Source organism: Hirundo rustica, chromosome 20 (assembly GCF_015227805.2).
Source record: "Hirundo rustica isolate bHirRus1 chromosome 20, bHirRus1.pri.v3, whole genome shotgun sequence".
Taxonomy (NCBI): domain Eukaryota; kingdom Metazoa; phylum Chordata; class Aves; order Passeriformes; family Hirundinidae; genus Hirundo; species Hirundo rustica.
The window spans coordinates 5,869,331-5,882,737 of record NC_053469.1 but is presented as its reverse complement, the minus strand read 5'-3'; the positions used below and the strand labels follow the sequence as shown (position 1 = coordinate 5,882,737).

At 61.0% G+C, this 13,407-nt stretch overlaps 1 protein-coding gene and 1 long non-coding RNA gene across 4 annotated transcripts; both read right to left on the bottom strand.

Annotated features, from left to right (window-relative positions):
* Nucleotides 1-261: 261 nt before the first annotated feature.
* On the bottom strand, nucleotides 262-6,583 carry CERCAM (cerebral endothelial cell adhesion molecule). Of its 3 annotated transcripts, none has more exons than XM_040083471.2 (13): nucleotides 6,427-6,583; nucleotides 4,722-4,832; nucleotides 4,410-4,527; nucleotides 4,196-4,330; nucleotides 3,913-4,117; nucleotides 3,720-3,839; nucleotides 3,526-3,602; nucleotides 3,256-3,362; nucleotides 3,030-3,162; nucleotides 2,719-2,846; nucleotides 2,439-2,642; nucleotides 1,318-1,554; nucleotides 262-648 (listed from the first exon to the last, which is right to left on the bottom strand). In XM_040083471.2, the coding sequence occupies exons 2-12, from the start codon at nucleotides 4,793-4,795 to the stop codon at nucleotides 1,320-1,322; spliced, it is 1,536 nt and encodes a 511-aa protein (XP_039939405.1). In that variant the 5' UTR covers nucleotides 4,796-4,832; nucleotides 6,427-6,583; the 3' UTR covers nucleotides 262-648; nucleotides 1,318-1,319. The 3 variants fall into 3 exon arrangements, with proteins under 3 accessions (XP_039939405.1, XP_039939407.1, XP_039939406.1); XM_040083473.2 differs by having other exon boundaries at nucleotides 4,722-4,821; nucleotides 6,427-6,459; XM_040083472.1 differs by lacking the exon at nucleotides 6,427-6,583 and having other exon boundaries at nucleotides 4,722-5,579.
* Nucleotides 6,584-6,729: 146 nt separating this feature from the next.
* LOC120761808 (uncharacterized) lies at nucleotides 6,730-12,056 on the bottom strand. The gene is made up of 3 exons (XR_005703743.1): nucleotides 11,736-12,056; nucleotides 8,663-8,873; nucleotides 6,730-7,488 (listed from the first exon to the last, which is right to left on the bottom strand). It is a non-coding gene; the product is annotated as an uncharacterized LOC120761808 (long non-coding RNA).
* Nucleotides 12,057-13,407: the final 1,351 nt, after the last annotated feature.

The following is a 13,407-nucleotide window of genomic DNA, read 5'->3' as shown; positions in this document are numbered from 1 at the left end:
TGCTACCAAGGCCTCCATCTGCTGCTCCATCTCCTCCATTCCCAGGGGAGAGCTAAGCTCTGTGAACATGCCGCCCATCTTTCTAACCCAGACCCCAAGCGTGGGCTTCAATTTTCCTCGCCACTCCACCTCTCTCCTTCCCTCTCTTTCCCCCTTAGGGATTTTATTCCTAAAGTTCCCAGCTGCCAGACCCTCACCCCTGCAGCACCGAGGTGACCCCAGTGGGGTAATGCCCTGGGAACTTGGGGCAATGCCAGCACGTCAACTCAGTCTGCTTTAATCCTCCCTGGGCTTCCACCCAGCCATGGCACAAGGGACAAGCCCAGTCAGTGGCAGGAGGCCACCACGGGTGCCAGCCCAGAGTCCTCTCCCCAAAGTCCAGGCTGGTGGGAGATGGCAGAGTTGGCATCGCTTGGGACTGTCCTGGAGATGTGTCCTCAGCAGAGACGGAGCACAGTGCTCCTCTGATCTCTCCACTTGGCAGGGAGAGGCTTTCCTGGGGCAAATCCTGCCTTGGGTGGATTCGTCGTATGCAGATTCAAAGAACCCTGTGGGGCTGTGTCCACGGCAGCTGCATCTCTTGAGTGGGAGTGGGCAGTATAGAGTCCTTGCCCACGGTGCTCCGAGCTGGATCACAATCCCTCATCCCTAGGAGGCATGGACACAGACATTAGTGGTCACGGCAGGAGCAGCCCCGACATGTTCACGCCTGCAGCCAAGGCAGTGGGAGGGCTGTTTTCCAGCCTCCCCCAGTCTGGCAGCTCCCAGGGCAGTTCTGCTGCCAGGACAAGCAACCTCAGGCAGGAAAAGTCTGATCCAGCATTAACTGTGTCTGTGCTGCCCTGGAGCTGAGCCAGTGTGGGTCACTGCCTGCCTGCATGGCCACCCCACAGATGCACAGCCCCAAGGAGACCCACTTCTGAGGGGAGCAAGCAGTGCTGGGGTGAAACGTTCCCCTGGGAGATGTCCCAGCTATTTCCACACTGAGGAGATATTCGCAGCAGGCAAAGGAGTGTTCTCCCTTCCTCAGCTGAGGGACTGGGGAGCAGTGTGGATTCAGGGAGATGGAGGGCCCTGTCCCCATGTCTCCTCTAGCCCAGTGCAGACCCACATGGGACATCTGTGTCCCCATCCCTTTCCCCACCTGCAAGAGACAGTCTGGTCTCAATTTCCCAATGCTTTGAGTCTGATAGGGAGAGCTGCTGCCCCATGACAAAAACAAGCTAGGCACATGGGACACATCTGGACACGGCCCTTGCAGGGAGATGCTCCCCAGCTGCTCTGTCCCCTGTGCCCGGGTCTCACAGCCTTGCTCACCATCAGAGCTCATCACGGGCCGTGGTGCGGAGGTGGCCAGCACTGCCCCGTGAGTCCCTCAGAGTCTTCTGCGAGCCAACCCAGTCAGTCTTCTTGGCATCATCATCCCAGATGGTGGAAGTCTCGGTGTCGCTCAGCCAGTTGCTGTCCCCAGCATAGTGAGTGGGATAAACCAGGAGGGGGTGAGCCGAAAACACCAGCAAGTCCCGTGGGGAGAAGTGCCGCTTGTAATCCTCACTGGAGAAAGTGGAGAAGACCCAAGAGGAGAAACTGGCTCACAGAGCATGGCACAGAGGAGAAAAAGCACAGGAAAAACCACACCAACCACTCAGGGAAGGCTCCATGCCGGGCAGGGGATAGGGAGGGATGTGGGGTACCAGGCATTGAACCAGGGAAGGCTGGGCAGGGACTGTGGAGGGATTACAGAGAGGACAGGACCTGTCACTCCCACCAGCTAGGGCAGGCTCTTGGCAGAGCGGGTCTCTGGCACAGCATCCAGCTGGCCCTGAGACAGGGCTGTCTGGTGCTGTTATGCCTTCAAGCAGGGGCCATCCAGCTGCTCCTGGTGCACATCCAGAGCACTAATCTGTCCATCCGTCCACCTCCAGCCTGCCTTTTACATGCCTGATCTCTGTGTTTCTCCATCCTGCTTGCTGGGTTTCCTTCTCTCCCAGAACATCCACCCACTGGTGCTCACTCACCTCCCAAATTGCCTCCCCTGACAAAGCCTTACTGCCAACCCCCACCCCAGAGAGGGGCATGAAAGTGCTCCAAACTGGGGCTGAGACCCCCAAGCAGGGGACCACACAGCCCCCCAGCACCAGGGTCCAGGGGGCTGCTCCCCACCCCCTGCCATGGAGCCAGGACCCTGTGCAGGGCCCACATCCAGCCCCAGCTCCATTCCTGTTCCCCTATCCCATGCTGGCAGAGGGCCATTTTCCAGCGGCCAGTGGCCAGGCAGCAGCCGCCTGAGAATGAGCTCATGCTACAGATGTTTTCCTCCAGCATGAGTAACGCCTGCAAGGGGAGGAACTGGGTGAGGTGGTGACAGCAGAGAAGAAACACATTGTCCCACACTGGCACGGCCAGGGCAGCACCCTCCTGCATAACCTGCTCCTTACTTGGGGTGCTTGTCGTACATGATGGGCAGATACTCGTCCACGGGCAGCATTTTGGAGAGGGGTTTGGCGGCCAGCAGCTTCCGCGCCCCATGGTGGGAGATGGCATAGGCCAGTGTCCAGTACGAGTACCCAGCCACCACCAGGTTCCGCACGCCTTTCACAGGTGCCTCATCCTCGTCGTTCACCTGTTTCCTCCCCAAGTAGCTGTGGAGTGGCCAGGGAACCATGAGGGCCAGCCTTGGGGACCCCCACCCCACATCCCCCTAGCCCCAGCACCTACATGAGGTCCCAGTCCTGCTGTGCCTGCTCCAGCTCCTCCATCAGCCGCTGCAGCCGTGCTGGGAAGGCAGCCTCGAAGCGCACATCATCCTCGAAGACTACTGAGCGCTCCAACCTCCGGGACACGATCTGGGGGAGAGGACAGAGGTGCAACCGTGGTTGCATCCCAGCACCACTCTGGGCCACACTGGGGCCACTGAGCCCTGCAGGACACCCCTTCTCCCCAGGCCCTCCAGATATCTGTGATGCTTACAGGGTGCCTTCCCACTGCTGGTGGCCCTTAGGGACCCCATGGCCACTGTGGCCCCATACCTCCTTCCAGATATTGTAGTGGCTGAGGAAGCAGCCAACCTCGCCCTTGGTGAGCGTGCGGCCAGAGAAGGGATCGTAGTACCCAGGTAGCAGGTCCACACCCAGCACCTTGATGTCACTGCTGTTGAGCGTGCTGCAAGGCGAGGGGCTGCATCAGCGAGGCGTCCCCCCAGACACTCCCTGTGCCCTCCCCAGGGTGACACCAGGGGACTGCCTGAGTGGTCACCTTCCATCCACAGCATCCACCACCCGTGGAATGATTTCCAGCTCCTGCAGGGATGCCAGCATTCGCTGCCGCCGGTCTGGCCTCCGCACCAGGTTGATTAGGAAGACCTGGAGAGGAAGAGGAGAGTCCCAACCATAGGGCATGTTGTCATGGGGGACACACAGCCTGACCAGCTACTGCAGGATGGGGACAGGGGCTCAGGCTTTGCCATGGATGGATGCAACCAGAGGGATGGACAGGGGGACAAGAGTGGCTCCATTGGGCACTTACTTCATCGAAGCCCATTTTTGTGAGTGGCCTGGGCAGAAGAGAAATGTGCCTGGAGCGCTGCATGGGGGGACCATCCACTGTGGAGAGAGGAGACACTCTTCAGTGGAGCCCAGATTCCCCTGGCTGAGAGCTGGGGCTGACAGCACTGTCAGGATCTGAAGGCCTCCAGGACCTCTCCACCCATGGGCACTCACCCATGGCCTCCAGCGTGAGATGCACAAAGTTGGCACGATCATCCTCCAGTGTCTGGTGGGCCTTCAGAGGAACATTGATGTAACCAAAGCGGTGCTGGTTGCACACATGGACCTCCGCACCTGCCAGGTGAGTCAGGTGAGCAGCACAGCTCCGTCAAGCCCCTGCAGCCCCCCAAACCCCCATCACCCTCACCAGCCTCCTGGCAGGAGTAGGCAAAGACGATGATGTCATCAAAGGCCCAGGTGTAGTTGGGGTGGGGTGGGTAGAAAGCCAATTGCGAGGTCTCCTCCTTCCGCAGGTCGATCAGGAAGGTGGCATAGACCATGGGGACGCGGAAGCAGCCCACCCGCTGCCGGTTCTTGGTGGGGAAGTAGTCAGCTGTCCGGCGATAGTATCCCTGAGGCACATCAGCACAATGGCACAGGGCTCCTCCACCCTGGGCTGTCTCATTCTCCAGGTCTTTCTGGGGACATACCTGGGGTGTGATGCCACACCAGAAGTTGGAGTAGAAGGTCTGCGAGTCCAGCATGGGGGCCACCACTGACTTGTTCTGTGCCATAAGAAACTTGAGGGTCTGGTTGTTGGTCAGGACGCAGTCAGTGTCCACAAACTGTGGAGACAGCACAGGTTCTGGAGACATGGAGAAGCCCACCTCAGCCCCCACCCCACCAGTGCCCCAAGCCCCTTACCAGGATGTAGTCTGCCTGCTGCTCCCGGGCATAGGTGAGAGCTTCCTGCTTCAACTTCATCACGTTTTCATAGCGTTCGTCACTCCAGTGCTTGGGACCAAGCTCATCAGGGTAGGAGCTGGGCAGGGTGAGGCAGGGGTTAACCTCACTCGCTGGGAGCGCACTAACTCTGTGCAGGCTGTTCGTGCCGGCAGGCTGAGTCAGCCCCACTCTGCTTTGCTCCTCCTGGTCCCCGGCCAGGGAGAGTTGATGCTGCTCCAGGAGCCCCTCACAGCCCACACCTGCCCCCACCCAGCACTCACCCAGCCTCACCTGGGCTCCTCTTGCACCTTCCAGGCCACCGAGTGATAGTCCTTCCCCACCGCCCCCAGCCACTCCCGCAGCATCGCCGTCGTGTTGTCCGAGTTGTGGTCTGTTGCGCACCTGGGATGGGGGGACATCAGCCTCTGGGGGTCCTCCTCGAGGGACAACCAGGACCTCACCCTGCACAGAAATGCTCACGGGCCCAAAAGACTGAGCCAGTGACAGACTTGCTTGGGAAGATAACATGTAATTTGAAGGAGCCAAGGCGACGCAGGCAGGAGGGAGAGCGCCAGCTGGTAATTTCTTCCCCGGTGACACTGCCAGCCAGGCTATTCCATGGCTCTCACCCCTCATCCCTGCAGCCCAGTGGCAGCCCTGGACATGTCCTCCTCACCTCAGCCTTGTGACTGCCCACCGTGACATTGCAGCACAGCCACTTTGTCCTCCTGCCCCCCTGCACCCCACAATGCATCCCATTATTGCAGCAGTGAGAGGAAAGGACTCAAGCAGTGAGAGGAAAGGCAGCAAAAAATCCCTTCCTGAACATTCTCTTTGCCGGGCACCAATCACCATTCCCAGCTCTCCCACCCACCCTCACAACAATGTTCACAGGGAGCCCAGCACAAACAGAGCTGAGCTCACCTTGCACTGGACCAAACCCCAAACTCCTGCACTCCTTGGCACCCTCGACCTGTCAAAGAGCCTCAGGACATCCCCCAGGCACTGATGTTATGGGGATTTGACACATTCCGGGGACAAGGCAGGATCTGTGTTCCCTCAGCTCCACAGCCTGCTCTTTAAACACCCTGCAGGGATTCCCGGGGGTGCAGCGGATAAAGGTGAAGATCCCCCACACCCTTCCCCTGCAGGCTGTTGAGCCCTGCCCCAGCCCTGCCAGGGTCCCCTCACCAGCCCCCGCCTCAGCTCCCCCACAAAAGCAGCTGCAGAAAAGTTTCCAACAAGTTCGGGCGAGAGACGGCAGCGGCACAACGAGGAGACGGGAGACTCCTCTTCCAGCCAGCCCCCAGCACGGTAAAGGGGCTTGGGGGTGTCTTTGGGAAAGGGGGGCTGAGGGTGAGCCCTGCAGGGAGGGGGAAGGCAGCGTTTGTCCCTGATGATGCAGAATCCCCTTGTGCCCGGGGGTCTCCTCCTTCATCAGCCCCACAGATTCCTCAGGGGAAAGATGGGGGTCCTGCCCCTTCCCCGCGGGACATCCTGAGCCCCTCCGGGTTCCCTGCTGGGTCCCACACACGGGCCAGAGCCACCGCTAACATTTTGGGGCTGGGGCCGCTGCTACCAGCGGGGATCCCGTTCCTCCCGGAGCTCTCTACCCCCTATGGATCCTCATTCCCCCGCAGGTCCCCATTCCTTCGAATCTGTTCTGTCCACCCAGGCCCCGTTACTCCAAGATCACCCCGAGCTCCCAGCTCCCCCACTCTCCCCAGCTCCCCCCGCATTGCCCTCCGGATCCCTGCTCTCCTCGGCTCTGCATTCCCCTCACACTCCCCAGGACCCTCCTTCCCCCCCACTAGCCCCATTCCCCCGGGGCTCCCCGTTATCCCCGCGGTCCCTGTGCCTCCAGCATCCCGGCTCCCCACGAGACGCCCATTCCGCCACAGCCCTCTCCTCCCCAAGGATCCGTGCTGCTCTCGGCACCGCGGGATGCCCGCTCCCCCCGGCGCCCCGGGTCCCCCCGGGGGTCCCACTCCCTCACCACAGGGCGATGCTGCTCGCGGGATAGTCCAAGCGCTCCAGGGCTCCCAAGAAGTGCGGCAGCGAATGCTGTGCGTTCCGGGCCAGGAGGGCGAGTACCAGGCGCGGCGGGGCCGGCCCGGTGCCGGTGCCGGTGCCGGTGCCCAGCAGCAGGAGGAGGGCGCAGAGCGGCCCCGCGGCGCCCATGGCGGAGGCGGCGGGCGGGGAAGGGGCGGGCTGGCACCCGCCGCGCTCAGCGCACCCCCCGCCCCCGCCCCCGGCCCGGCCCCGCCGCCGCAGCAAGCCCCGGGGGCCAGTTTGGGTCGCGTTTCCTTAAATAGAGGCGATATCGGTGCAGAGCCCCGCCTAACCCACGGCTGGAGGGCGACAGACCGCGGGACACCCCGGGACGCCCTGCCCGAGGATGCTCCAGGGCATCCCCGTGTGCTCCCCGCCAGCGCACGGCGGGGTCCCCACGGTGCCTGCACGGCGTGGGTGGGTGGGCAGTGGGATGGCGGGGTTCACGTTTGGGGGAATATGGCCAAGGGCGCTGGGTGCCGGGGGCGTCATCGCCAGGGGGGCTCATGGACGAGGGGATCATGGCCAGAGAGGATTGCGGCTGAGAGGGGCTTGTTTGGCGAGTGGTGGCTGCGTGGGCTCACGGCTGTCGTCCTCACCAAGGCAGCCCACCGCTCCGAGCCGTGTCCCACCCGGGCTGTCCCCCATGGCTGACCATCCGCAGGCCCACAGGCGTGTCTGTGACGTGTCCGAGCCGCGGGCAGGGGCAGGCCCAGGGCCTGTGGGACGTTTTGACCAAGCCTTCTTCTTTTCCACCCGATCCATAAATAAAGCCGTCAGCTCCCAGGGCAAGCGCGGGCCTGGTCACGTCCTGCGGAGCAGGAACTCCGTGCTCCCCACCAGCAGTGCCGGGCACCCCTCGCCGTGGTGGCCCCGGTGAGGGATGCGGATGCCGCACCCTGCGCCCACCCGCATCAGGGTGAGGGGTGCCTCAGGCAGCTGCAGCCCCTGGGGAGCTCCATCGGGGTGCAGCAGAGGAGTCGGGAAGTGAACGATCCAGGAACACCTGAAAGAAGCGACAGAGAGGGGGGGGGACTCACAGCACCCGGCAGTGACTGCAAAGAGGGAAAAATGCTGTTTACAGCCCCGGCTCGGACAAGTATTTCGGGAAGGGCGCGGCGCCAGCGCAGCCGGGAATTCCCAGCCGCGGAGGAGCTGCGGGAAGGGGCAGGAGCCCGAGAGCTCAGCACCGCCGGACCCACCCGCGTCCGTGTCGGGACTCCACCCGTGCGCATCCCCCCGGGAAGGCTGAACGAGGGGCAGCTCCTGTGCCCTCCGCCGGAGCCCAGGCGGGGATGAGGGCGGAGCAAGGGCCGCAGAGTAGCGGGGATGCCCGAGGAGCCCACGGCCCCCCCGTCCCTCGGGGACACCCCCCGGCACCGCCCCCGCACCGCGGCCCCGCGCTCGGTCGCTGCTGCCACCTCCCGGCGCCGCCGCTCCGCCCGTACCGGCTCTCGGTGGGGAGCCCGGGGTCTCTCCCGTCTCCATCTCATCCCCACGACCCTCTCTCCCTGCCTTTCTTCATCCCTGCATCCCATCATCTCTATATCCCTGATCCCCACACCCTTCCAGCTCTTCACCCCTCCATTCTTCCGTCCCTGCTCTTCTTCATGCCTGCATCCCTTTTCTTCTTCATCTCTTCATGTCTCCATCCCTGCATCCCTTCCCTTCTTCACCCTGATGTCCCCACACCCCTCCATGCCTGCATTGTCTCTCAGGGTCACAGCCGGACCTGCCCTTCCCCTGGCACCCCACACACCCCAAGCACACCATGGCCCCACTGCCCTGCTACAGCCCTCACCAGCACTCCCTGGCTCCAGAGCAGAGGAGGAGAGGGAGAGACTGCTCTTCCCACAGCCCCATCGCCCCCAAAGCAGGCAGAGGAAAGGGGGCCACCACCGTGACATAGGGAAACTGAGGCACGGGCCAGTGAAATGTGCTGCACGCAGACAGGCTGGGACTGGCAGAGGGACAGAGCATCCTGTGCCTGTCCTCCCAAGCTCAGCTCGGGTCAGAATTATCCCTGCCTTTGCAGTCCACCTTCCCCCCACATCCTGGCAGCTGCTGTGCTCACAACGGACCCTCAGAGCCCACTGAGAGCCAAGTGGCACCTTACAATCAGTTTTGGGCATGCAATGGAAAGCTTGGTGAGCTCAGGGAGAAGGGGGGCATGGAGATACCTGTCAGGGCACCTGCTCTGTGGTCCTCAGAGTGACAACCCACCCAGCTCCGTGCTGTGGCTCAGCATCTCCACCTGCACCACGCTGCTACCACAGGGCTGTGAGAGCTCCAGGAGAGGGACTGGAAGGCAGGGGACAGGTCCCCACGGGGCCCAGGGTGTCCCCATGGGGCTCAGGACATCTTCACGGCTCCATGCACTCATGGTGATACCTAAAATACAGAGCCAGTATCAGGCCTGCAAGCATCCTGCCTGGAAATCACCTTCCCATCCCCGAGGCTCCAGGCAGCAGCAGCATTGCACAACGGTTGCAGGAGTATGTTTTCTTTTCTTCACAGGAAAAAGTTGCTTTTGGACCCAGGGATGAGGATTTTGGTTACCTCCCATCCCTCCCCACCCCTTCCTTGAAATTTTCAAGGATTTTCAGCAAAGCCCTTGAAAAGCTCCGGTTTCCTCAAACGTCGTATTTTTCTGGTTTAAAAGGCTCAACCTTGGTTGCAAAAGGCAAATATATAAAGATGTGTGTGTGTGTATATATGTACGTATCTATAAATGCAGAGATTCTGTGTGTGTGTACATGGCTGAGCCTGGTACAAGTCCCTCAGTCAACAAAACATTTTTATTAATCTTTCTTTTCACAAGAAAAAACATCCTGGGGCCCCAGCTAGCTGCCCAAAGTCCATGGTACTCCCAAGGGTCCCCATTCCCAGGCTGTGACACTGCCCAAGCGATGTTCTCCCCTCCAGACATGCCTTCTCCAGACCTCCCCTGACTCACCCAGCCCCAAAACATCAGCCCTGTTTCCTGCTGGGGAAACTGAGGCACAGAGCCCTCCCCCTGCTCCTCAGCCTCCCAGCAAGTGCCTGTGCAGGGGGAATTCTGGAACCAAGGGAGTGCCTGTGAATCCACCATACCCTCTCCTATGCAGGCCCCTCATCCTGCGCCATTCCAGCTGTTCCAGATGTTTTCACCACCTCCCAGCTGTTGGGCAGCTCAGGAGGCCAACGCTCCCCTCTCAGCTGGGTTTTCCTTCCAGGTCTCTGCTAAACCCATCACATCCCTGGGCACTGCTCAGCTTTCCTTTGCAGGCTGCTGATGCAGCGAGCAAAAACTACAGATCTTCCCACACAGAAAAATGCAGGGGAATTTACGGCATCTTGGAGGGATTTGGGCCATCCTGGGAGGGATTTTGGCCACCCGGGGGGATTGTGGCCCACCCAAGAGATGTTGTGCCAGAGGAGCTGGAGGCTGATGGGAGCAGAATTCTCATCCTGGCTGTGGGGAAAGGAGATTTGTGCCACTGTGAATGGGGCAGCGACACGCCGCCAGTGTCCCCAAACCTCAACCCCTTGGGAGACCCACTGGAGTCTTCCTGGTGGGCTGTGAAATTCTGGGAGCGTGAAAGCTTCCTGGGGGTTTTTCTTCATGTTCTGCTGGGAGCAGGAAGCAGGGCCGTGCTCCACTCCACCTGCAAGGCACTGCCACCCTTGGAGCCACATTCAAGCCCTGCGGTGGCCGAATCCTGCCCCTCTGGGGTGACACAGCTGGTTCAGCCTCAGATTAGTCCCTTTTCTCCCCAGTCTGGGCCACACAGCAGCGCCCTGGCTCTGGGTGTCAAAGGGGACCCCAGGCACCTCCCACAGCAAGGGGAAACTGAGGCAGGAAACCAACGCTAGGCTGTCAGTGGGCACGGAGAGGCTGCACACGCTGAGGCTTCACTCCAGGAACAACAGGGATCTTCTCTCTGTCTCCCCCCAATGCCACCTCTCACAGGGACGGCGACAGAGGGACCCGATGGACCAGGTCCCCCCTGCCATGTGCTGACCGGTGCACTCCCGTCCCCTCCCTCCTCTCCCCGCAGTGGGGCTGACGGTCGGTCCCGTCCCAGCCCGGGGCAGCTGTGACCGAAAACAAAGCTGTCCCCTCCGGCACAATACCCTTCTGTCCCCCCCCAGCTGCTGACCGCTGGGGTGGGCAGCGGCCGGGCTGGAGGCGTCGAGGGGCCGTGCCAGGCCCCCGCTGGCAGGGGACAATGTTGGCAGTGATGGAGAGTAGGTATTTCAAAAGGTTTTGTTTGCGGGTTGACCCGCCGAGCCGGCGTGACCCCGCAGCCCCCCACCCAGCCCTGCTCCTCCGTCCCAATAGAAACCGGCCACATTCCTGACCTCGAGGGGGGGGGGAAGTTTCAAACCTCCCCGGGAAGGAGACAATGGGGGTGTCAGGGCAGTGATTTAGGAGGGGGGGCTCTTTCCATCACAAAGGCGAGACAAAGGCGCTCGACGCTGGGAAAGGGGCTTCGGCGGCGGCTCAGGAGAGGGGCCGCGGTATTGTGCCTGGCCAGCCGCCCTCGGCGGCAGGGCTGCCAGGGCCCACCGCGTCCCACCGGGTCCCATCGGTGCCAGCAGGTGCCACTGGGTCCCATTTGGTCCCACCTGCCTCTTCACCCCAGCCCGAACCGCAGCCTTCCCCGCGGCCACCCTGGAGACCACAGGCCGGTGGCTTCGTGGATGTCACCGCGACCCACGGTGGGAGGAAGCGAGTCCCCATCCCCACGTGGGGTGGCCGGGGCACCCCTGCTCTCCAGAGCTCCCCAGGGACCAGCCCGTGCTTCGGGCACCCCGCGGTTCGGGGCTGTCACTGGGGCCAGGCCCCCTCGGGCGGCTGTCCCCGACCCGCGGGACGCTGAGACGCAGAGCCCGGAGCTCCCCTCCCCGTCCGCCCTCCCGGCTGCCCAGGGCCCCATTCTCCTCTGCAGCGGCCGTGCCCGGTTCCGAGGGCCGGCGAGGGATCAGCAGCTCCTCTGTGAGGAGCTCAAAGGGGCTTTGTGCACCCCGGGGCTGCCGGCACCCAGCACCACCGGCACCGCCGGCGCGGGCACCGCGCCGGTGCCCACCCTGCCCGCGCCTCGCAGCACGCGCCCCCCAAAAACCCCCCTGTTTGCAACTGCCCCCTGTCCGACCCTCCTCCTCGGTCGCCGTGGGTCTCAGCCCCTAAACCGTGGCATAATCGCCCCACAAAAAAAAAAAAAAAAAAAAAAAAAAAAAGCCAGGAAACTGCTTAAGCAGACAACTTACAGTGTCCTCTGCTGCCGAGCTGAGCCCCTGTCTCCAGCCAGTGTCCCAGTGACGACAGGATCGGAGCCTGCACGGAGAGAGGAGTTTTTTTACAGGACAAATGTTTTTCTCCCGGTGCTGGACGGCTGATCCGAAGGAAAACCTGGAAACAAGTTCATTGGTTTTGCTCTAGCTCCCTGTCCTTGCCCTAATTTTTTTTCCTGGCAGCTGGTGGGAGGAAGGGAGCTGGCAAGGTGATGCTTTTTGGGGAAGTGGGGAACTGCTGGTGAAAGAGGCATTCACCGCACCGGCAGCCTGGGAAAGCCGGGGGGCTGCGGGGAGAGGGCGGGGGTCTGATCCCCGTCCCACCGTGCCGAGGCTCGGGGCTGTGCCCGGGCTCACCGTCGTGCCGAGGCTCACGGCCGAGCAGCGCCCGGCCGCAGGTGGAGGGGCGCCGGCGGGATGCACCAGGAAGCCAATGACATCATGGTGTGGGTTTGTGGATTGTTGGGTTTTTTTTTTGTTGGTGTGGGGTTTTTTTGGTGGTTTTTTTTTTTTTTTTTTTTTTTTTACACAGGATGAAATTTGCAGACAACTTCCCCGACCGCCCGCGAGCGCTGGGGCTCCGCGGTGAGGAGCGGGACGGCTCTGCCCAGGACACACGGACACGCATCCAGGCAGCGCAGGGCTCGGCCGGGGCTTTATATTTTTTTTTTCTTTTTTCCTTTTGGTTTAGAAGAGCTAGATTTTATTTCTTAATTCGCAAGGGGCTCCCCAGCAGGCGGAGAGCGGCACCGGCCGGCGGCTGAGCGGAGCAGCCCCGCACCGCCGGCGCCAGCGCCCCGTCGGGGACCCCCCATCCCCACGGCGGGGCAGGATCCGGCCCCGGCCGCCCAACCTGGGATGGCTCCTTTCGCCTCTTCCCTCTTAATTTTGTTTAGAAACTTGTCAGGTTGGTAGATAAAGGAGGTGGAAAGATCAATCCCGGCTTTTCATCAGTGTGGGAAAAAGTATTTCACTAATCCATATTTATTGGTGTAAGGAACCGGCGGGGGGGGGGGGAGGGCGAGAGACCCTAATGGTCAGAGCAAAGGACAGAAGGGACAGTTTAAGGCTGCCCTTTTCCGAGAGGTCACATGTCACCAAAATCTTTCGGTTGTCTCGGGATTGGTTACATTCTGTTCTCTTTTTTTCTATTGAGGTTGCCAAGCAACTGGCTAAGACCAGCCAAGATATTTTCTTTATTACAAGTGGAGCAGAAAGCAGCAAGGAGGAGAGAGATAAAAAAAAAAAAAAAAAAAAAAAAAAGGGGGGGGGGAGAGAAGAAGTTTAGACAATTAACATTTATAGGATCACATAACTTCATTAACTCGGCTGAGATTTGGGAGAGAGACTTAAAAAAAAAAAAAAAAAAAAAGGTGGTGGTGGGAAGCGTTAGGAATTAAAACAAGTTAAAAGGCCGGCAGGTCCGGGGCTAAAACAATGCCAGAACACCCGGAGCAGCGACAGGGGCTTCCCTCGGATGGTTCCCGCTTCCCAAAGAGTGGCCAGTCCCAGGCAATGGCTGCAACCCAGCTCAGGGGCCTTCAGCTGCTGCTGCTCTTTTTTCTTTTATTAAATGCTGGCTTTCTTTTGGTTTTCACGCTCGTAGGAAGTGGGTTTATTGCTACTGGCTCTGGTAGGGGAGTGCTGG

Coding starts and splice junctions, on each gene's coding strand:
- CERCAM (XM_040083472.1), bottom strand. CDS start 4,849: ATGTCCCCCCATCCCAGGTGCGCAACAGACCACAACTCGGACAACACG. Junction 4,331..4,409: donor AGCAGGCAGACTACATCCTG/GTAAGGGGCTTG, acceptor CTGTCTCCACAG/TTTGTGGACACTGACTGCGT. Junction 1,555..2,438: donor ATGTACGACAAGCACCCCAA/GTAAGGAGCAGG, acceptor CACTTTCTCCAG/TGAGGATTACAAGCGGCACT.